Source organism: Staurois parvus, unplaced genomic scaffold (genome assembly GCF_062004578.1).
Source record: "Staurois parvus isolate SC_StPar_1 unplaced genomic scaffold, SC_StPar_1.0 ptg000327l, whole genome shotgun sequence".
In the NCBI taxonomy this organism is placed as follows: domain Eukaryota; kingdom Metazoa; phylum Chordata; class Amphibia; order Anura; family Ranidae; genus Staurois; species Staurois parvus.
In genome coordinates, this window is record NW_028318123.1 from 2375065 (window position 1) to 2398470 (window position 23406).

The window sequence follows — 23406 nt, forward strand, 5'->3', positions numbered from 1 at the left end:
CATATCTTTTGTTTCCAAGGATGGGAGAGGTCTGAGGTGTGAATGGTCATTAACATATCTTTTGTTTCCAATGGTGGGAGAGGTCTGAGGTGTGAATGGTCATTAACATATCTTTTGTTTCCAAGGGTGGGAGAGGTCTGAGGTGTGAATCGGTCATTACAATGTGTGACAAGCTTGGTAGGAACATCCTGTGTTCAGTGTTTTGTCCATCTGAGTACCTTGAAAACGTTTTCCATACATTTTTCATGACGAAAAAAGGCTCTGGACAGAACGGGAACTGGAAGAGTTAAAAAAATATTCATATATAATCGCTTATAAACGCGATTTGCCTCATTTTACGTTTGATAAAATCGACTGCTGAATGCAAGTTTTCTGCGTTCCAAAAACCGACTGTAAACTCAAATGCCTGTAACGTACTGTAAACAAAGATGTGTACATGGGTACATAGGAAAACATTAGGGTGAGTTCAGGGGCGGACTGACCATTTGGAAAGTCGGGCACTGCTCGAGGGACCGGGGTCAGTAGGGGGCCCCATGAGATGCCCCTGGTACCTTTTTCATAGGCTTTTTTGAGTTTGGGCAAGGACACAGGGGCCCCATGATCCCCTATTGCCCGGGGGGCCCCATGAGTTGTCAGTCCCCCCCTGTTCAGGGGCTGCTGAGAAAAGCCTGAGTTCATCAGCGGCAGTGTACACGAGCCCTACCAGAAAGGCAATACATGTCCAGCTCGGAGGGAGGGGTCGATCCTCTGGAGGACAAGTGGTTAAGAAGTTTCTTGCTGTCTAATGAGAATGTGTTCCCAGCCAGCAGCACCCAGCGGCCAGCAGGTGGAGCACACAGTCACGTCTAAAGGGAGCCGAGGCTGCAGGATTTCCCTGAGCGAACGGCTGGAGCGGGGAGACAAGCGAGCCTCTTCCCCATTCCTTTCTTCTACGTCAGCCGCCCATAGTAGTGAGTGAGCAGCGAGGGGCCGGCCGGGTGACAGCGGGGCTGCGGGTCAGTTGAGGAGAGTTGTGATGAGCAGGACGGCGGAGGGCTCCATTGTGTCCCGCTCTGCCTAGCAGCACGTTTGTCAGCAGCAGCTCGGTGCCTCCCTCCATCCGTGTCCCCCTGGCAGTGCCCAGACACAATGAGAGATGGGAGACTGATGACTGGCAATGCCACCTGGCCAGAGCAGGAGTGAGCCGCTGTGCCCTGTGCGCCCCCTGGGGGCTCCCTGACTCCCTGTAGGAGAATCTCACCTGCAGCTTACTGTAGCTTTGATCTGAACACGGTTGAGATGGAAGGAGCCACCGCCATCGCCGCCGGGACGGCCAAAGCCACCTCTGGCTCCAGAAGTGGCGGAAAGGGCAGCTGCGATGGCGGAGTCGCCAGCCCCAGCCCGGGGTGCCTCGGACTTAGCGTGTGTGGCCACAGCTCGCCGCCTTGCCCGGATCTCCAACCTCAGTACAAGCTGGACGACTTCGACACCGTGGCCACCGTGGGTGAGTGCTCATTGGCCGTGGGTGCCATTCCCTTCATACACCCACCCAGGATAGAGATCATAGTGACACGGTCCAATCCGATTGTACAATCTCTGTTGGACGTACCAATATGGACGTAGTGCAAGGGTCTGTGTGATTGGATGGTTTAGGTCAAGGGTCTCCAAACTTTCTAAACAAAGGGCCAGTTTACTGTACTTCAGTCTTTAGGGGGGCTGGACTGTGGCCGACAGGTATACAAAATGTCCCAGCATCAGTGGGAGTCAACAATCCCCTATCATTGTATGACAGTGGGAGGTATTGGGCCCCATCAGTGGTGTCATTGGGAGGAATTGTGCCTCATCATTGGGAGGTATTGGGCCCCATCAGTAGTGTCATTGGGAGGTATTGGGCCCCATCAGTAGTGTCATTGGGAGGTATTGGGCCCCATCAGTAGTGTCATTGGGAGGTATTGGGCCCCATCAGTAGTGTCATTGGGAGGTATTGGGCCCCATCATTAGTGTCATTGGGAGGTATTGGGCCCCATCATTTGGAGTCAACAAACCTCTATCATTGTATGACAGTGGGAGGTATTGGGCCCCATCAGTGGTTTCATTGGGAAGAATTGTGCCTCATCATTGGGAGGTATTGGGCCCCATCAATAGTGTCACTGGGAGGTATTGGGCCCCATCAGTAGTGTCATTGGGAGGTATCGGGCCCCATCAGTAGTGTCATTGGGAGGTATCGGCCCCATCAGTAGTGTCATTGGGAGGTATCGGGCCCCATCAGTAGTGTCATTGGGAGGTATCGGGCCCCATCAGTAGTGTCATTGGGAGGTATCGGGCCCCATCAGTAGTGTCATTGGGAGGTATCGGGCCCCATCAGTAGTGTCATTGGGAGGTATCGGGCCCCATCATTGGTGTCATTGGGAGGTATCGGGCCCCATCATTGGTGTCATTGGGAGGTATTGGGCCCCATCATTGGTGTCATTGGGCCCCATCATTGTTGTCATTGGGAGGTATTGGGTCCCATCATTGATGTCATTGGGAAGTATTGGGCCCCATCAGTGGTGTCATTAGACCCCGTTATTGGTGTCACTGGGAGGAACTATGCCCCATCATGTCATTAGGAGGAATTATGCCTTTCATTGGTATCCCAAGAGCCAGATAAAAGCAAGCAAAGGGCCGCATTTGGCCCCCGGGCCACAATTTGGAGACCACTGGTTTAGGCAGAACCTCCTATGACATGGTTCAGTAGATGTAAAGTTGATTGTATGGTCAGATTGTAGCATATGGTGACCCTTCCAGGCATCACATTGGGGTGTTAGGACCAGTTCACACCAGAATCGCATGGCACATTTTTAGCTCAGTCATTGGAATGGGCTGGAATCAGTCTGGATCGCACCAGAAGTAGTACATGCACTAGTTTTCAAAAACGCGCTGCAACCAGATCTCAAGGTACCGAGGTTCCATGCAATCCAGTGCAGGCAGTTTTGTGATGTGCTTTTGGGCTGTCATTAGGAATACACGGCCCCCACAGCAGATCGCACACTCGCTGTGAACATGGTCTGGGAATCCACACTGGTTCTGGGATGAACGAGCCCTTTTGACAGCTCCAACTTTTTTGCAGTTGTGTATGAGTGGTGAGGAGGTTGGAACCCTTGTCAGATTTGTATTGCTGTCTCTGTGTCTGTTGGGGGATTGAATGGCAGTGATCCTCTTCCCTTTTTTTAAGATACCATAACAAATCCTCCCCTGTAGTGGGGCTGCGTCTGTACTGCAAGGGATAAATGCTTGTTTAGATCTGGGGGGGGGGCAGGAGAAGACCTTAAGAGACTTAAGCCGGGCTTACATTGTTAGTGGGTTTTTTGTTTTTTTTTCGTTTATCCAGATCCAAAACTAGCAGGATCCACACAAGTGATGTGGATGGGGAATCCCACCCCATCAGGACATTGTATTCTGACAGTGACACCTGCGAATGTCAGAATACACTGATGATTGGCTGCAGCTGCTGTTTGGGAAACGTTCTCCTGCATTTCTCTTTGACTTTGTGCCGGTCCTGCTAGAGCAACCAGGTTTCATTAAGCCCAAGTTTACACCAATGCTGTGCGGGAAATGCTGCAAACCCTGTGCGTTTCCCGCACCGCATTGCAATCGCATTCATATGATCTGGTGCGGGTGTCAATGTTAAAATAATGACACCCCAAAACAGATTGCAAAATGCGATTGCCAGAAATCACATTGCATGGATGCGATTCAAGTGCAAATAAAAAAAGGGTCCTGCATCTTTTTGGCGCAGATGCAATGTGAATTGAGCCATACAAAATGTATAGCTGAAATCGCAGCGCACAGACATTGCATGTAATTGGCACAGGAATGCGGAGCGTGTCCTGCGTGAATTACATGCGGTGTCCAGCACCGTATTAGTGTGAATCTTTACACAGTGTATGGCCAGCTTTGCTTGATCTTCCACTTTCGCTAGTCAGCCTCCTCCATGCTCCAGCAGTCATTTTGAAGTCATCAGGACCAATGCCCATAGCCCCACATTGGGCATGAGGTGGCCAAGGGGCAGTCTAAGCCCTGGTTCACACTGGATCACGCTTTGAAATCGTGCGACTTCACTTGAAGTTGCACAACTTCAAAGCCACATGTCTGTGCGACTTCAGGTGCAACTTGGCAGACATCTGTGTGACTTTATGTACAGATGTCTATGGAAGTCGCACCTCAAATCGCAAAAAAATAGTGCAGAAACATTCTTTTCAAATTGGTGCGGCACCACAAAGTCAGAGCGGTGCTGATTCCATCGGTTCCATTGCCCACAATAGGGTGCGACTTGTCAAATCACAGGACAAGTCGCACTGGTGTGTACCAGGGCCAGATCAAAGGGGAACATGGACTGTTGGGGGATGGGGTAGGTAAAAGTGATTATTTCAGTACCCTAAACATAAACTGAGCAGCTCCACTGTCATGGAAGATTTTTGTTTTCTCTGACTTGAAGTTTCATCTGTTTTTGATCTGTTATCAGTTAAAACATCCTGCTCATCAACGAAGAGAAAATCGTTCGATCAGTGGTTCCACAAAATGTTTTGGATGATTTTTTTATCGTGTGTACGGGGCATTAGTAAATCTCCCCCACTGATTGCTTTCTTAAACAAAACCATTCTGTTTACATTACTTAACTTGTTTTATACTCAGTGACATCATCTCTGTGCTTCTCTATGCAATACAGGCAGATCAGGGCTGGTACAAGGGGCCAGCAGGGTGCTGTGCATAGCTTCCTATAAACTACACAGCAGCCTGCCTCTGGCTCCTCTCAGTGAGAGGAGTTATGCAAATATCAAAATGTCTTCATGAGCAGGCGTCAATGTGGAGAAGTGGGTATTCCTAGACAGGCTGAATATGCATGCAGGCTGCCCTAGATAACACTCACAGCTGATGCTGAGCCTCCTTGATTGAAAGAACTGAAAGCCTGTGAATGAATGGGGCTTACAGGGGCAGTACGACTGGGGTGAAAAGAGCTAGATGATGCTGGAGGTCCCCCAGTCCGGAAATGAGGTGGGTCAATCTTTCTTGCTGCAGCTTCTAATGCACACTGTGAGCTTCTCACAGTGTGCAGTGAAAGCAGAGGAAGCAATTTCAGTACAAGAGAGGAGACTGCACAACTCTGCAAGAAGGCTGGAGTTCAGCTTTAGGTGGTTTCCCGCTAGGGAGATGAGTTATTTTTTATTTTCTGTGACATCACTAAGCCACTCACAGTGCTGTTTGTCATCGATCACCACTTGGCTTAGGAGAGCGATTTGCAGCAGAGCATACCCAGTGATCAGGGGCGGACTGATCATTTGGAAACTCGGGCACTGCCCGAGGGCCCGGGGTCAGTAGGGGGCCCCATGAGATGCCCCTGGTACCTTTTTCATAGGCTTTTTTGAGTTTGGGCGAAGACCCAGGGGCCCCTTGATCCCCTATTGCCCAGGGGCCCCATGAGTTGTCAGTCCGCCCCTGCCAGTGATGTAGAACTAGATTAACCTGTAGCAGCAACACATCACCTCTTAGTAACAAACCACCAGACTATAGCGAATCAAGCGTTGTTATTGGCTGGCATTAGCCATTGGTAGCAGTGAGGAATCACTACTACAAAATTGCCCGTCTTGATATTGACCTGGTGACAACAGGCTGAAAGTGAGGGGAATTGGTGTTGGAGTTGTCACCAGAACAGGAATAGAGGGAAACCATTTTTTGGAGTCACAGCTTCCAGTGATCACTCGCACATTGGAGAGGTCTTCTCTTACTTTCTTCATCTACAGGACAGGAGATAAAGTGAAATCTCCCAAAAGGAGACACAGATGGCAAAGAGGAAAAAAACTGGAGTCTTAACCATTCTCTATTCTATATAAAAAAAGAAAAACAAGTTATGGGTTGGTTATATTTAGGGGCATATTCATAAAAAAAAAAAAAAAGTGCTTGTTAAACTGCATGTAGGTTCATTCTGTGTAGTTGCTGGCAAAATTGAATGTTGGCTTTTTTTCTCTTCAGGTAGACCAGTGGTTCTCAACCTTCCTAATGCCGTGACCCTTTAATACAGTTCCTCATGTTGTGGTGACCCCCAACCATAAAATTATTTTTGGTGCTACTTCATAACTGTAATTTTGCTACTATTATGAATCGTAATGTAAATATCTGATATGCAGGATGTATTTTCATTGTTACAAATTGAACATAATTAAAGCATAGTGATTAATCACAAAAACAATTCTAATTATAATTCATGAAGTGTTGTTTTACTTCCAATACTGCTTCTTTCAACACAGCAGCTGTTTTCTACACAGTAGCTGCTCTTTACACATGTGTGACTGGTCCACATAAGTACATTATGGCTCCAACCCTGTCACATACACGTGTATTTGTACAGGGTGTATGTGATGGGGTTGGCGCAATGATGTCATCATGCTGGGTACTCGTATGTGGGCGTATCTGCATGTGGGCGGACCCACCTGGATACGGATAGAGGAGTGGTGACTCGGTTCATAAGACCATCGGAAATATGTGTTTTCCAATGGTCTTAGGCGACCCCTGTGAAAGGGTCGTTCGACCCCCAAAGTGGTCACGACCCACAGGTTGAGAACTGCTGAGGTAGACTGTTCTTCATTTTTGCAGATTGGAGTTAATCAGAAAAATACTGCGTTATGGCCACTAGATGGGGCTGATGACTATAGAAAACAAATACTTGGATATTCCTAAATTGTAAGCTCTAAGGAGCAAGGCCCTCTGATTCCTCCTGTATTGAATTGTATTGTAATTGTACTGTCTGCTCCCATGTTGTAAAGCTCAAACTGTTGGCACTATATAAATCCTGTATAATAATAATAATAATAATGAGGTTTGTTTACTATAATAATCAGTTCCATCTAGTATTTTCCTGATCATCAGCTCCATCTAGTGATCACAATGCAACATTTTCCTGATTCATACCATTCTTAGCCCTCCTGCACACTTGACATTTTTACTGTTGCTGTTTTTGGCAGTTTACATTTTTTTTCTACAGTCAATAAACTCCCCGGCATGTTATCCTATGTGTCCGTGCACCCAAAACGCTTTAATGCGGAAAAACGCCGCAAACCGTCGTTTTTGGACTTTTTTTGACCAAAACATTTAAAAAAAAAAAAAACCCACAAAAAATGCAAATGCAGGAAAATGCCGCTAAACGCTAATGCAAAAATGCTAAAAAAAGCTGGAAAACTCGCGCTTTTTTAACGTGACTTTACACAGCTAACGTTACCAGCGTTATCAAAACGTCCCGTGTGCATGAGGGCTTATGAATGAAGAACATCTGACCTGAAGGGAAAATAGCTAACATTCGATTTTTGCCAGGATTTGCACAAAACGAGACTTTTGAAGAAGAAAAGGCTTCCCTTTTTTTTTTATTTATTTATTTTTTTATGAATACACCCTTTAAAGGCATAGTTCACCTTTCTGACCATGTCTCATGTTCTATCTTTATCTAGGGTGCAACGTGAAACATGGACACACTGTCACCCCCACACCTTCTTACCTGAATATTGGGGTGCTTTTTCCTGGAGCATCCTGTTGATTGAATGTGACCAGGCATGGCTTTGCATGGCTGCCTCCATCCATTCACGGATCCTTCTACATGGTACTGTGATTGGAAAGACTACAAGTTCCATTAGCTACTGTGGCAGAGGGACTCCTAGATCTCCCCAGCACAAATGTAGTGACATCATCACACTTTTAGTTTCAGGGCTCGTTCACACTTGACTTTATTTCTAACTCTTGCCAAACGCCCCCTATAGCGTTTGACAGGCGTTAGGGAAGCATTTTTAACGCTCCTCCAAAGGCCCCATGCGTGGTTTAGAAGCGGTTGATAGGTGTTTGCCAAACTTTGAAACCGCACCACAAATGCTTATAATGAAGTTAAATGGTATTAACGCTCCGCATCCGTGTCGCAACTGCATTGCAAACGCCTGCCAGACGATTGCGGAGGGGCACCATAGACTTGAATGGGAGGCTTCAACTCCTCCTGACTCGACACGAGGCATCAGTTTTGCTGTGACGCTAACAGGTCAGTGTGAACAGCACTGTGCAGAATTTTCATAGGCGTTTGAGAAGCGTTAAAAACGCTTCGCTAACGCCTGTCTGATGTCTGCTGTCAAAGCTAGTGTGAACTGAGCCTGAGGGTAGCTCTGTACCTGTGTGTGGGATATAAACAATGCAGAAGGCTGTGCATTGCACCCATGGCGTACTGATCGGTGGCAATGCTCTGCAGACATCCATGCAAAAGTATAATAAATGTACATTTATTTAATATATATTTTTTTTAATATGGGTTCAGTAGCTAATCACAGGCCAGTTGTGTTTTTCTAGTGCATGTAAGACATGACAGGAAACATCCAATTGGTTGTGATGGGCAGAGCTTGACTTTTTCTTCCAGTATTTATAGATCAGCCCTTGAAAGAATGCTGTGGTGGTGAGCAATCGGATGTTGAGCAATTTAGGTATGCATAGATTTTGTGCAGTTGCTTTATTTATTTTTTTCAGGTACTTCTAAAACGCGCGGTCAATTTGCGCAGCACTTTTACATATATATTATACATTCACATCAGTCCCTAACCCTCAAGGGGCGTACAATCTAAGGTCACAAACTCACATTCATACATACACATACTAGGGACAATTTAGACAGGATCCAATTCACCTACCAGCATGTCTTTGGAGTGTGGGAAGAAACCGGAGTACCCGGAGGAAACCCACGCAGGCACAGGGAGAACATGCAAACTCCAGGCAGGTGGTGCCATGGCAGGGATTCGAACCAACGACCCTAGTACTGCCAGGCGGAAGTGCTAACCATTTAGCCACTGTGCTGCCCTGCTGGATGTGTCTATACTGTATATACTTCATTGGTTTTATGTGTGGCACGTTGGCCTTTTGGATTCAGTGTGTACGAAGGTAAGGAGGGCAAAATGCAATCAGAACGTCACTCAATCTGGCTCTACAGATAAAGGGGACCCTATGAGAAACCTGTACGGAGAGAAGTATGCTGGCTGCCTATGCTGATCTTGCTGTGAAAATGCTACTTGCCTGGCTGTCATAAAGTAGAAGAAAAGCCTAAGTCTAGCTGTTCTTAAAAATGTCTCCTCCCCCTCCTCCTCCTACTATATAAAAGATGTGTTTAATTGCCTATTTTTAATCTGCTCCAGTCTGGTTGCGTGAGGGCCCTATCACGTTGGTGCGCTTAAAAGCACACATCACGTTTTCAACGCACTTTTGGTATGTTTTTTTGGATTCTTGTCTCCCAGCTTGCACCCGTGCAATGTGTGAAGAAAAATGCGTCATGGATGCCTTTTTGGTGCGTTTCTTATAGAAATCAATGAGCGGTGCAGCATACAGGGCTTTTCAAAACACAGCAATGTGAGCAGTTACTTGGAATCTAAAGGGGAATCATTTTCATGCGCCTTTATCAAGATGGAAAAGTATGTTTTAGCGCGACAAAATCACAGTATGAAAGGGCCCTGATCTCGTGTCAGTGAGCTGGTGATGACTGGGCCATAGGAGCCTATGGATGACATTGCAGTTCCCAGAGTTCCCTGTTCATATACCGCAGCCACATTGCTTTCCCTTCTGTGTGCAGCATGCCCCCCCTAATCACCTAAGCCTCCTCTCAATCCAGGGTTGTGCACTGGAGTCTTGGCTATCCCGGGGCTCCCTCTTCTCATTGGCGGGGAGAGAAGCGGGGGCCATTGGCTCCCACTGCTGTCAATCGCAGCCAGTGAGAAGAGAGAGTGGTGTGGCTGAGCCGCAGTTCCATGTGTGTGAATGGACACACAGCAGTTGGTGCCCCCATAGCAAGCGACTTGCTGTGGGGGTCACCTGACAGGAGGAAGGGGACAGGAGAGCCTGCAAGGGAACCCAAGAAAAGGAGGATCCAGGCTGCTTTGTGGAAAACCATTGCACACCATAGGTAATATAGACATGTTTGTTATTTTTTTTTCTTTAAAAAAAATGAACCTTTAGAATCACTTTAATTTGGAGTTCAGAATTTGGCAAGTGGCACTGCTTGTCAAACATGCCCTTTAAGTTCAAACGGGCTGCAGCACAAACGCGTTCAATGCACACGATTGTGACGTGGTACAGGGTTAAATCGGGCAGTGAGGAGGAAATAAAATGCTTGCTCACTACCTGCCAAATGCCCTCAGAAAAGCGATTTGAACACTGATTGCTCTTTAGAAGACATCACACTCCCCAGCGAGTGTGAAATAGACCTTAGGGCTCATTTAGACTTGCAGTTGGGGATAGATGAAGAAAAAAAAAACGTATGGTTGAGCCATATTTTTACCGGCCATCCCTGTGCATGCAAATGAATCTTCAGGAATACTTAGATTGGAGGGCAATTCTATAAAGCATTTGGGGTTCTGACATTTATGGCGGTGTGGATGTAGCCAGAAGCTTTGTGGCAGATTCATGAAAACCCTGCAATATTTTCATTGTTGGTACTGACGTATGCGGCACATTCAAGTATTTGTGACACCCTTGATGTACGGTGCTATTGTGATAGATTCATAAAGAAATGCCGCCATGTCTGTGGTCAGGAAAGTGGAGGTAGATGAGACCTCTTCCATGCTGCAGGAAACTGTTGATGGTGTTATACATGTAATCATCATGTCACGTCTTTGGGACAATTCTGCAACAAAGTTTCGTTCTGTTCCTATGGAGCTGGGTGGCTTTTCAGAGGGATGGCAGTAATAGCCACATGTGTGAACCAGTCCTAACTTTGTTGGCCAGCTTTTCCCTGTCTATAAACAAAACCTCATGCAAATGATTTCTATTTTAGTCTGCACATTATTAGTAACCATACCCATTTAATAAAGTTCCTGACAAGTCCACGCCTGTGCTAACATAACCAGCGCCAGCAGATAAATCCCAGCCAGCGCGTGTATGTGTTCTGCTGTATTTGTCACTTGGTTCAACCAGTCTTGGGATTCGGTCACCCGGCCAACACGTCAGCTGCAAGGTGTAGGGAGGGCCTACAGCAGCCTTTCTCAACAGAGGAATTCCTGAAATCATTTCTAGGTTTTAGGGAACTAAAGCCAATTTATTAAGGGCTAATGCCCTTTATATTCATGGCTACTTGGCTACTGGGAAGAATGCCCCTTAAGCCAGCCATAGATGGAATGATTTTCTTTCCTGCAACCAAGGATGGGGGAATCCCTCTGGTGAAGCCATTGTGTTCTCCCGGCAGGGGAGTCATCCCCACCAGGAGAACATAGTGATTACTGCTCGCGGCTATAATGGCCACTGGCAATAATCGAATGCAAAATCCGACAGGCTGGTTGATCGATCAATCAACTTAGGTACATTCCGCCTGCTCATACATGGTTCAAATCTCAGCCAGTCCCTGCTGAACTGGCTGAGATTCTAACCATCTATGGCCAGCTTTGCCAGACCACTAAAAAGATCATTGGTGTCATGCAGCAGGCACCCCAAGTGAAGGGATGTCACCAGCACACCAAGGATTCCTCAAGAAAAGTCTACAGCTTTATTCTCGTGGTCACATGGTACACGTAAGGCAGCGTTTCAGAGCCACGCGGGGCCCCTTCATCAGGCAAGTGGTTTATTAGTTTTTGCTTTTCTGTAGATTGCGGTATAGTAAAATGCAGCCTTTCCCATACAGTTTTCAGGAGACGCTGATCTCCAGTGGTCCAGCATGCAAAACGCAAGCAAACTAGCTGCAAACTGAAAGCAAAACACATGCAAAGCTCATGTACTCTTAAAGTCCAACTACCAAAAACTACTGATCCTCCCTTGTGGTGAGGCTGCACTGCACGGCAAGGGTTAACTGCGTGTTTCAAAACTGGGTACATTCACTCCCTTCCCGCCCAGGCCAATTTTCAGCTTTCAGCACTTTGACAATTGCACGGTCATGCAACACTGAACCTATATGCATTTTTTTTTTTATAATTTTTTTTTTTTTTGAGACAGAGGGCTTTCTTTTGGTGATCTTTAATCACCGTTGGGTTTTAGTTTTTGCTAAACAAAAGTAAAAGACTGAACATTTTGAGGGGAAACCCCACTTTTTTTTTTTTTTTTCTTTTTCTCTTACAAAATTTAGCAGATAAGTAATTTTTCTTCTGATGAATAGTGATGGGGCAGCACTGATGAGATGCATTGAAAACGTGGTTAAAGCTGGCCATACATGGTTCATCTTCACTTTTTTTTTTTTCTTTTCTCTAATGCAGCCAGTGTTCTGAAACTGAGCCAATTCCTCTATCCACCTGGATTACTCCTCACAGTGCTATTGTATTCTGACAGCAAGGAGACTCCCCAGCTGTCAGAATTCACAGATCTGTGCTGCAGCCTATTGCCTGCAACTCCAATCAAACAGCTTTTATCCAACAGGTGAGAGCAATCATAGTGGCCACACATGGATCGAAATGTGTCCAGTCCTTTCTGAACTGGCTGAATTTTGATCCATGTATAGCTGGCTTAAATCTAGGAGACAAAAAAGCTAGTGGTGCACCGCAATGGAAATTCTGGTACCGATACCGAAAACTCAGAATGCACGTGGCTGAAAATTGAAACCACAATATCTGCATATGTGGGGAGGCTCACGTTATTTTTTATTTATTTTTTTTTTCTTATTTATTACTTTAATGTATATTTTTATTTAACTTCTGATTTTATCACATAGAGGACCAACAGTCCCCCTATGTGAAACTATGAGTGACAGGTCCTCTTTGGAGGGGGTGGGGGGCAGGAAAGGAGTAGTGTATACACTCAGGCTTCCTCACTGGCTGCCGGTTTTTAAATGTAATTACCGGCTTTTTTTTTTTCCTTCTATATAGCTCTAAGAAGGAGCTGTCGATCTCCGCGCCGATAAAGGAAATAAAAGGGTGGGGAGAATGACAGTGACATTTAGCGGTGGATCTCCTGCCTTTAACCGCCCTCCCCACCCTCACCCCCCACACCCACACACATCTGCAGTACACACAGGCCACTGTATCGGTACCTGTATCGGCTAACTTTTTCCTATCGGCAAAATGCTATGTTTCGGCTGCTGAAATTTCGGTGCATCCCAAAAAAGAGTAGCTGAGGGTGTACACAGGCTGTGTACAGTAGCATCCATTTACATGTAGGGACAGCACTCTGAGCTAGTCTGGATTCTATTGCTTTGAACCAATCGGAACATGCTTTTAGGAGAGGAGCTCTTCAGTGTGCTGCTGCTCCATCATGGTCATTGTCCTGTATTGAGTATAAATGGGTGTAACTGCTCTATCACCTATTCGTAGCATAGCTATGAAGTGTTGAAGGACTGTGAATCACAATGCAAGCTGAACAGAATCACAGATTTTCTAAAGCAGTATATGTATTAGGACTATGTATTTAGGTCTTTGTTCAGCATTAGGGGCCTATTCACATGTGTCCATTTTGATTCAGCAAAACTATTTGCCTTGTACTGCATAATAATGTATGTCAAGTATTCATATGTGGCTGGGTCATATCCATGCATTGCAGTTTAGTGTGAAAAACGAAGGGAAACTGAGCACATTTGCAGCTAAACGTGTGCATTACCTTTATGCTTCTTAAAGGAATACATGTGCAGCTTTCTCTCCAGCAAGGAGAACAGTGAGCAGCCCTGTGGTGCAGTAGTAACAGTCAGAGGCTTAGAACTTACCCTACAGATATTCAACTATGGGGCTGTAGGCTCAAGAAGGGCACTGACATTTTTAAAGTGGAACCAAACTTTCAAACAACGTTGACTATTTTTACTGCTGTTCGTAAATAGATGGGAAAGTATATTATATTTGCTTGTTTTAAGCATTTTTTTTTTACATTTCTCCAGTTACTTCTTGGTTTCTGGACTAGACAACTAAACATAATGATGTTATACATCCCAGATGTCGTCATGAGCATTTTTTTTTTTTTTTTTATCTGGAGGAGGGTCTTTCTGAACTAAGCATACCCTCCTGCCTGAATGGCTGGGCTAAGGGCAGATGGATTCCAGGAAGTGAATCATCTGTCCTTACTCGGGATGACCATGGCCGGAAATGCAAGGGTATATATATGCTGTTTTTGTTTTTAGGGAGCGCAACACAATAATTTATTTATTTACTATTATATACACTATTCTATGAGTTGGGTGTAAAGTGTTTGCGAACCACATACTGTTTTTTTATTTTTGGTTTATTTTATGTTTTTATTCATTTTTTAAAAAATAGTATATTTTATTTTGTTACACATTTTGAAGGTGAAAGTCACTATATTGGCTCACGAGTCTTTTTTAAAAAAAAATTTCAGAAATGCTAGGGGTTGTTTTTTTTTTTTTTTTTAAGTAACTGGAGAAAGTATGATACATGGATGGATGGGGGAGTTGCTTTGAATATTACAAATTAATTTAAATATTGCTTTTAATTCATGGAGTTCAGATACAGTTTAGTTCCCCTTGACGTTGCAGACTTTGAATGCTGATGACATCCCTTGAATTTGCTCTTTTTCTTATTTTCTTTGCAAGTGCAAAGGAAATAGGAAAAGGTAGCTAAAGAAAGGAATTTTTAATGTTGTGAGCAGTGGAAGATTAGAATGGGACCAGGGGCAGACTGACCATTCGAGCACTCGGGCACTGCCCGGTGTCAGTAGGGGGCCCCATGAGATGCCCCTGGTACCTTTCTGTTTCATAGGCTTTTTTGGGTGTGGGCGAGGACACAGGGGCCCCTTGAGTTGTCAGTCCGCCCCTGAATGGGACATAATGTATTTGTTGCTGGAGGGTCCACTTTGTGGTGCTCAGATACAGTTTAGTTCTACTCTAAGGCTGCATTCATACTTAAGCATTTTGTAGCTTGAAGCTCGAAGCTCCAAAAAAACTCAAACTTAAAAAAAAAAATCAATTTTTCTCTATGGAGCCTTTTCACACCTGATTGCGTGAACAGGCACCATAGAGAACAATCAATTTTTTTAAGTTTCAGCATTTTTGGAGCTTCAGGCTATAAAACACTCAAGTGTAAATGCAGCTTTGATTATGCGATCGCTTTGACAGCCAATTACGACGGTCGTACCCTAAACCCCGCCCCGCCTCCCAGTGTCATACACTCCTTAAAGGGCTGTGATGCGCCAGCACCAAGGGGTTAAAGCAATTTCTAAAGGTTAATTTATTTTTCTTCCCCTGTAAAATATTGAACGTGTATACTTGCCTACTGTGTGTGGTGGTTTTGCTCAGAGCGCTTCTGGCTTCTCCTTTCTGGGGGGGCACCCGCTACTCCGTGTGTCCATTCGTGCACGGGAAAGGGGGATGTTACCAGCACACCGAGGATCAACAGTATGTGTCCAAAAGTTGTAATGAACGATAACATAGTTACAGCAAGGCAACGTTTCGCAGTCTCACAGTTCTCTGATGAAGGGGTCCTGCGAGACTCCGAAACGTTGCCTTGCTGTAACTACGTGATTGTTCATTACAACTTTTGGACCCATATTGGTGATCCTTGGTGTGCTGGTGACACTGTCCCTTGCTGATTCTGTTTGGTTCCAGCTGATGGTCGCGGCAGCACCCACTTATACACACAGCCATTTTTAACATCGGAACTTATGCTTTTGGATTCTACACTTGCATTCGTACATGGAGCTGTGGCTTGACCCTGCCCCCCCTCTCTCCTCATTGGCTGACTGGCTGTGATTGACAGCAGCAGGAGCCAATGGCTCCCACTTGCTGTCTCAGCCAATGAGGAGGCAGAGACCCAGGATAGCCGAGGCTGTCATTCACATCGCTGGATCACAGTGAGGCTCAAGTAAGTATTGAGGGGGTTGGGGGCACTGCTGCACACAGAACATTTTTTTACCTTCATGTATAGAATGCATGAAGGTAAAGAACCTTCAGTCTTTACAACCCCTTTTAACTGCCTGCCCATATGGGGGTACAAGGAGATACAGTTGCAAGAAAAAGTATGTGAACCCCTTGGGATTACGTGGAGTTTTGCATGAATTGGGCATAAAATGTGCTCTGAACGTCATCTAAGTCACAACAATAGAAGAACACAGTCTGCTGAACATAATACTACACAAACATTAGATGTTGCCATGGTTTAATTGCACATAACATGTAAACATTCACAGTGCAGGGAGGAAAAAGTATGTGAACCTTTGGACTTAATAACTGGTTGACCCTCCTTTGGCAGCAATAACCTCAACCAAACGTTTCCTGTAGTTGCAGATCAGACCTGCACAACGATCTGGAGTAATTTTGGACCACTCCTCTTCACAAAACTGTTTCAGTGTAGCAATATTCTTGGGATGTCTGGTGTGAATTGCTCTCTTAAGGTCATGCCACAGCATTTCAATCGGGTTGAGGTCAGGACTCTGACTGGGCCACTCCAGAAGGCGTATTCTGTGCTGTTGCAGCCATTGTTTTGTTGAATTACTTGTATGCTTTGGGTCATTGTCCTGTTGCATCACCCATCCTCTGCGGAGCTTCAGTTGGTGGACAGATGGTCGTACGTTTTCCTGCAAAATGTCTTGATAAACTCTGGAATTCATTTTCCCATCAATGACAACAATCCGTCCAGGCCCTGAGGCAGCAAAGCAGCCCCAAACCATGATGCTCCCTCCGCCATGTTTTACAGTGGGGATGAGGTTTTGATGTTGGTGTGCTGTGCCTTTTTTTTCTCCACACATAGTGTTGTGTGTTCTTCCCAAACAACTCAATCTTGGTTTCATCTGTCCACAGTATATTTTTCCATTAGTGCTGTGGAACATCCAGGTGCTCTTTTGCAAACTTCAAAGGTGCTGCAATATTCTTTTTGGACAGCAATGGCTTCCTCCGTGGTGTCCTCCCATGTACTCCATTCTTGTTTAATGTTTTCCTTATTGTAGATGTGTCAACAAAAATGTTAGAATGTGCCAGAGATTTCTGTAGGTCTTTAGCTGACACTCTGGGATTCTTCTTTATCTCATGCAGCATTCTGCGCTGTGCTCTTGCAGTCATTTTTACAGGACGACCACACCTAGGGAGAGTAGCAACAGTGCTAAACTTTCTCCATTTGTAGACAGTCTGTCTTATCGTGGACACATGAACATCAAGGCTTTTGGAGATACTTTTGTAACCCTTTCCAGCTTCATGCAAGTCAACAATTCTTGATCGTAGGTCTTCTGAGATCTCTTTTCTGCGAGGCATGGTTCACATCAGACAGTGCTTCTTGAAACCAGTAAACCCAAAACAGGTGTGTGTTTTTTAAGGGCAGGACAGCTGTCAGCAACACATCCAATATCATCACACTGATTGGAGTCAAGGTTGGCTCACTCCTGGCTCCAATTAGCTCTGGGAGAAGTCATTAAGCTAGGGCCTCACATACTTTTTCCTCCCTGCACTGTGAATGTTTACATGTTATGTGCAATTAAACCATGGCAACATCTGTTTGTGTAGTATTATGTTCAGCAGACTGTATTCTTCTATTGTTGTGACTTAGATGACGTTCAGAGCACATTTTATGCCCAATTCATGCAAAACTCCACGTAATCCCAAGGGGTTCACATACTTTTTCTTGCAACTGTATCTACACTGACAGTCTGCAGAAGCCTGAGATCGCACCTGTGATTTGCTGATCATAGGGGCAATGCTTTACAGTCTCCTAATTAAAAAAAATATATATAAATAACTGCACATTTTTTTAACCTACAAAAAGATGTGTTTATTATTATTTAACTTCTCCTTTAAAGAGGAATTCAAGTCAAAAGGTAGATTTTTCAGGAAACTGTTTAGACATCGTTAACATTTCTACCTGTTTCCTATAACACAGCAAACATTTGCTTTTTTCATTCAAGTCTACTTTAAAATAGAACAACTGACACAAGGAGAGATGATGTCCTGGTTCGTGTTAATTAGAGGAAAGAGAGCAATTCCCCTTTTACTGTGAGTGAACAAACATGGCGTACACACAACCAGTGATTTGAGATGTTGGGTTTCTAACAGACCAGCATGCCCTAGAAAGCATTGTAATCTATATTTTAGGGCCGCGGGTCAAATGTACACTGACACACTAAATGCTGACAGGTCATCTGTCAGTATGGCATCGTTCTGATCATCACACTTTCTGCCAAGACTTCCCATCTTACCCTGCCTGCATTTTATTTCCTCTAGAAAAAATGATCTAGGTTTAGGTAGTAGTTTTAGAACCAGCAATTTACAGGGGAATTTCAGACCAACTATCTACTCCCACCACCATTCTAAGCCTGCTCTATTTGCCCTGTGAAAGGGAAGACCCGTATACTTCCCTATTCTGAGAGTGCTCTGGTCACATTTTGGGGTCCCAGTGCTGGCTTTAGTGTAGAGGAAGGACAAATGACAATGGATGTCCCATAGTAAGCCTATAGGTGATGTCATCGCCCAGGTTCTGCAGCCATTGGCAGCAATCTCTACTCCTCTTCACTGAAGCTGGTGCTGGGACCTGATCATGTGACCAGACCGGAGCGTCCTCAGAGTAGGTAAGTATGAACATTTTTTTCTTACGGCTCCATGCACACTAGCATTTTTTTTAAGCTCCTAGAAGCTATAATTAGCGTTTTTGTTTCTGTTCCTAGAAGCTAAATCGTGTCATGCATGCACGCTGCTTTAGCCTATCATTTATTGAGCTTTTTTTGAGTCTTTTATTTTTTTTAGAGGTGTTTTTTTTTTTTTTCTGCAGAAAAATGCTCAAAAAAAAAAAACACAAAATGTTGCTAAATGCTCCTAACAGCTTTTTTCCAGCTTTTTATTTTTTTTTCCTTCTATATGTACTGTAAAAACACATAAACCACTAAGGCTACGTTCACACTAGCCTTGTTTTCAAGCAGCAGAAAGGCGTTTGGGAAGCGTTTTTACCGCTTTCCAAGCGCCTCGGACAATTCTCTCCATTGCAGCACATGGTGCTGTTCTAACTGGAGCGGTGCGGCAAAACGGACGCCTCTGGTCGAGTCAGGAGGCTTTGAAGCCTCCTCTTCTAGCCTATGGTGCCGCTCCGCAAACGCCCGGCCAACGTTTGCAGCGCAGTTGTGACGCGGTTGCGGGGCGTTTGCGGAGCGGTAACACCATTTAAACTTCATTATAGGGGTTTGTGGGGCGTTTTTAACGCTCGGCAAACGCCTAGCAACCGCTGCTAAACCGTGCATGCGGCGTTTGCGGAGCGTTTGCCGAGCGTTAAACGCTCAGAAAACGCCGAACCAATGCTTGCCAAACACTATAGGGGTGTTTGGCAACCGTTGGTAAAACAGTCAAGTGTGAACGAGCCCTAACTTTCCTAAAACGCTACTTAGAATCACTATTACCAGCGTTTTTTTTATCCAGTGTTTTTTGAGCTAAAAAAAAATACTAGTGTGCATGGACCCTTACAGGGTAGATAGGATTGGGGGTGGGAGTAGTTTTAAGTTTAGTTAGCATTTGACTATACTTCCATTTTACCTACAATAGTTGCAGACTTTGGGCATCATCATCATTCACAGTGCATGTGTAGCATGTCCAGTCTCTCTGCCCATTTCTTGTACTTGCCCTCCTAATGTAATGTAATTGTCAGCTATGATTATTCATAAAAGCAAAAAATCAGCGCTTATATAAATCATATGATCATCAAGTGTAATCCTAGATTGTAAGCTCCAAGAAGCAGGGCCCTTGAACCCCTCGTGTATTGTTACTGTACTGTCTCCTATTGTAATGTACAGCGCTGAGCAAACTGTTGGCGCTATATAAATACTGTATAATAATAAACAAAGTGGGAAAGTGAAAAATAAAGTGCATATAGAGTCCTTCTAATCATGGGTCCTAGGAAATAAAGTGCGTACAAACACAATTCAACCTGTCCCCCAAAAACATTGTATTGGCGAAACTCATCGAGAATGGCCTGTACATGACGTTATCACGCTTTAGGCCAATAATCACATTGTGAGCAATCAGCCTGCTATTTTATCTTTTGTTGCTTTTATTTTTTTGTTATTTGTTTACCTCGTATGCTGCGAGGTTTAAAGTGTTACTAAACCCACAACAGTAAAATCAGTCTGTATATGCAGTAAAGCATGCATGATATACTCCCTGTGGAACCTAAGGGGTTAATCCTCTGCATGGTGTAAAAATACTGTTTGATCCTGACTTCTCTGATCCTCCCCTTCTTCCAGTACCCCCCTCTTACTTCCTGATAAAGCAGATCATGTGGAGACACTCTGCACATGCTCAGTTTTGTGTGTATTGCTAGTGGGTTTTTTTTTTCTTAGGGGAGTGCATGTGATCAGCACAGGGCCGATCAGCACTTTCCAAACTGAGGTCAGGGGTTCTGCATCCTCCTAGAGTGGAAAAGAAAACTCCTCCTACAAGCTTTAACTAGTGCTCTGCTGGCCACTGATAGAAGTCACAAGACTGCTCTAACTGCTAATGAGAAAAGGTATTTAGCAGTGTATACACTGCTCATACAAATTAAAGGAACACTTATTAATCAGAGTATAGCATCAAGTCAATTAAACTCCTGGGATATTGATCTGGTCATTTAAGTAGGGGGGAAGGAGGGTTGGTAATCAGTTTCAGCTTTTTTTGGTGTTAATGAAATTAACAACAGGTGCACTAGATGGGCAACAATGAGATGATCCCCAGAACAGGATTGGTTTTTCAGGTGGAGGCCACTGCCATTTTTTTCCTACTCATCTTTTCTGACTGTTTTTCACTAGTTTTTCATTTGGCTAGGGTCAGTGTCACTACTGGTAACATGAGGCGCTAACTGGACTCTACAGAGGTTGCACAGGCAGTCCAACTCCTCCAGGGTGGCACATCAATACGTGCCATTGCCAGGTTTGCTGTGTCTCCCAGCTCTCCTCAAGCAAATGGAGGAGATTCCAGGAGACAGGCAGTTACTCTAGGAGACCTGGACAGGGCCATAAAAGGTAATTAACCCATCAGCAGAACTGGTATCTGCTCCTTTGTGCTTTATCGCTTCTCGGCCTTTTGGCTAAGATCAAGTGTAGTATCTGTTCTTATCAGTGTCCAGTGGGGGTGCTCCCGGCCATTCTAGCTTTGCAGGGATGGCTGTTGTATAGTACCCTCACTGCTATGATGGGGGTCCGGAAGGCTAGTACCGGAGGGACAGAAACCAGGGAGCGCCATGATTCGTTCTGGGGCCTTGGGAGTAATTCCTCTGGGAAAGCTGGAAAGACCCAGTACCTCCTGATTTGGACGGATCTACCTCGGTCTGGCCAGAGGCTGGGAAGGCAGAAAGTCCGCAAACTCAGTGCCCCCTGAGGAAGACGCTCTCAGGGGTGCCACTAGTAACACCTGGGTGTGGGACCCCACAGTGTGAAGATGGCACATGGTCACTGTTTTTCACTCTTTTTGCACAGCGCCCTAAGGACCAGGCCTTTTGGCTAAGTCCAGGGCAATTTTTGCTACGGGCCTCAGGGCCTGGTCTGTGCACAATTTGGCACGGTACCACTTTTTTATTTTTTATTTATTTAATTTATTCACCTCCCACGTTTGTCACTTTTTTCTTTCGCTTATGTGTGTGTTTTCACGGATGGAGGGTGTGGGTCCTCGGGCCTACCCTGAAGTCTAGGGGGAGGATGTGTGGCCTTTTGGTTCCTTCCTCCCCTGATCCCTAGGGGGTTTTCTCTCCGGGAGAACCCCCTGACCTAGTACTGGATGTCCGGCTTCGGCTGGGCATAAGGAACGGTGGTCCACCAGGCCTTTTGGCCAGGAGGACCAAATGGGAACCTTGTCCCTGTCAGGAGCTTCGTGCCCCGGGGGATCAGGGCAACGGTTCAACCCCTTCGGGGGTAGGACAAGCACACCCCTAAGTGCACTTTTTTGTGTGGTGTTTGCACTTGCACTTTTTTTGTGATCACTTACGGGTTTTTCGTTGTAGTTTGCACGTTTGCGGACTTAAAAAATAAAAAAAAAATCTGCTCCTTTGTGCAAGGAGGAACAGGATGAGCACTGCCAGAGCCCTACAAAATGACCTCCAGCAGGCCACTGGTGTGAATGTCTCTGACCAAACAATCAGAAACAGACTTCATGAGGGTGGCCTGAGGGCCCGACGTCCTCTAGTGGGCCCTGTGCTCACTGCCCAGCACCATAGAGCTCGATTGGCCATTGAACACCAGAATTGGCAGGTCCACCACTGACACCCTGTGCTTTTCACAGATGAGAGCAGGTTCACCCTGAGCACATGTGACAGACGTGAAGGGGTCTGGAGAAGCCGTGGAGAATGTTATGCTGCCTGTAACATCGTTCAGCATGACTGTTTTGGTGGTGGGTCAGTGATGGTCTGGGGAGGCATATCCATGGAGGGACTCACAGACCTCGAAAGGCTAGACAATGGCACCCTGACTGCCATTAGGTATCAGGGTAAAATCCTTGGACCTATTGCCGGATCCTACACTGGTGCAGTGGGTCCTGGGTTCCTCCTCTGGGATATCATGTCCATCCGACACCACCAGGTTGCACCTCGGACAGTCCAGGAGCTCAGTGATGCCCTGGTCCAGATCTGGGAGGAAATACCTCAGAACACTATCTGTTGTCTCATTAGGAGCATGCCCTGATATTGTTAAGCACGCATACAAGCATGTGGGGCCATACAAACTACTGAGTACCATTTTGAGTCGCTGCAATGAAATTTCAGCAAAATGGACTAGCCTGTTGCATCATTTTTTCACTTTGATTTTTGGGGTGTCTTTGAATTCAGTCCTCTGTAGGTTGATCATTTTTCATTTCCATCAAACAATGGGCATCCTTACATTTTCTAACAAATTAACAAGTACATATCAGTATAGATGTCCAGCATGATACTTTTCCCCCATGAGATCTGATGTGTTTTCAAAGTGTTCCTTTCATTATTTTTTTTTTTTTGAGCAGTGTATACACTAAAATAATTGCATTTCCATGTTGTGTGTACTGTGGGAGACCAGATATAGTGAATACAGGGTCCTGGGTTTAGCAACACTTTAATGTTGTATGAAAATCCTTTTGGAAGCTTAAATAAATGGTGTGAAGTCTTTTTATAAATACTTTACCATAGAAGTGTATCTTTTTATTTCCCGCTGGTAATGGCATCCTGCTGTGGAGAGCTTCTTGCTGGGTCAGTGGAATCCGTGGGTGGAATATAATAGGCGAATTTGACCATTTTTATTATTTAATGGTCCATCTTATCTAGTAAGAGGCGTCTGACAGCGGGGTAGACTTGGTGATGGATTTTGATCTTTCCTGAATCACAATATACTTTATGGAACGATCTCTCACACACATTGTGAAGTGGACAACGCTTTTTGGAGCACGTTGACATATGGATGGACTGAGTTCACATTTTTGATGAATTGTGTTTGTATGCACTTTATTTCCTAGGAAGCATGATTATATGGACTCTATATGCACTTTATTTTTTACATTCACACTTTGTTTATATGCACATTATTACATTTGATGACTATATGATTTATATTAGTGTTGCTTTT

At 45.0% G+C, this 23406-nt stretch overlaps 1 protein-coding gene and 1 pseudogene across 1 annotated transcript in view; both read left to right on the forward strand.

The window, feature by feature from the left end:
* The first annotated feature begins 880 nt into the window (after positions 1 to 880).
* Positions 881 to 23406, forward strand: part of PRKX (protein kinase cAMP-dependent X-linked catalytic subunit) — a 194997-nt gene continuing 172471 nt past the window's right edge. Inside the window, exon 1 of the mRNA XM_089683881.1 lies at positions 881 to 1483. Coding sequence (XP_089540007.1) covers positions 1279 to 1483 — 205 coding nt within the window. The 5' untranslated portion in view covers positions 881 to 1278. The remainder of the gene's footprint in view (positions 1484 to 23406) is intronic.
* On the forward strand, positions 20893 to 21008 carry LOC149457296 (U2 spliceosomal RNA; annotated as a pseudogene).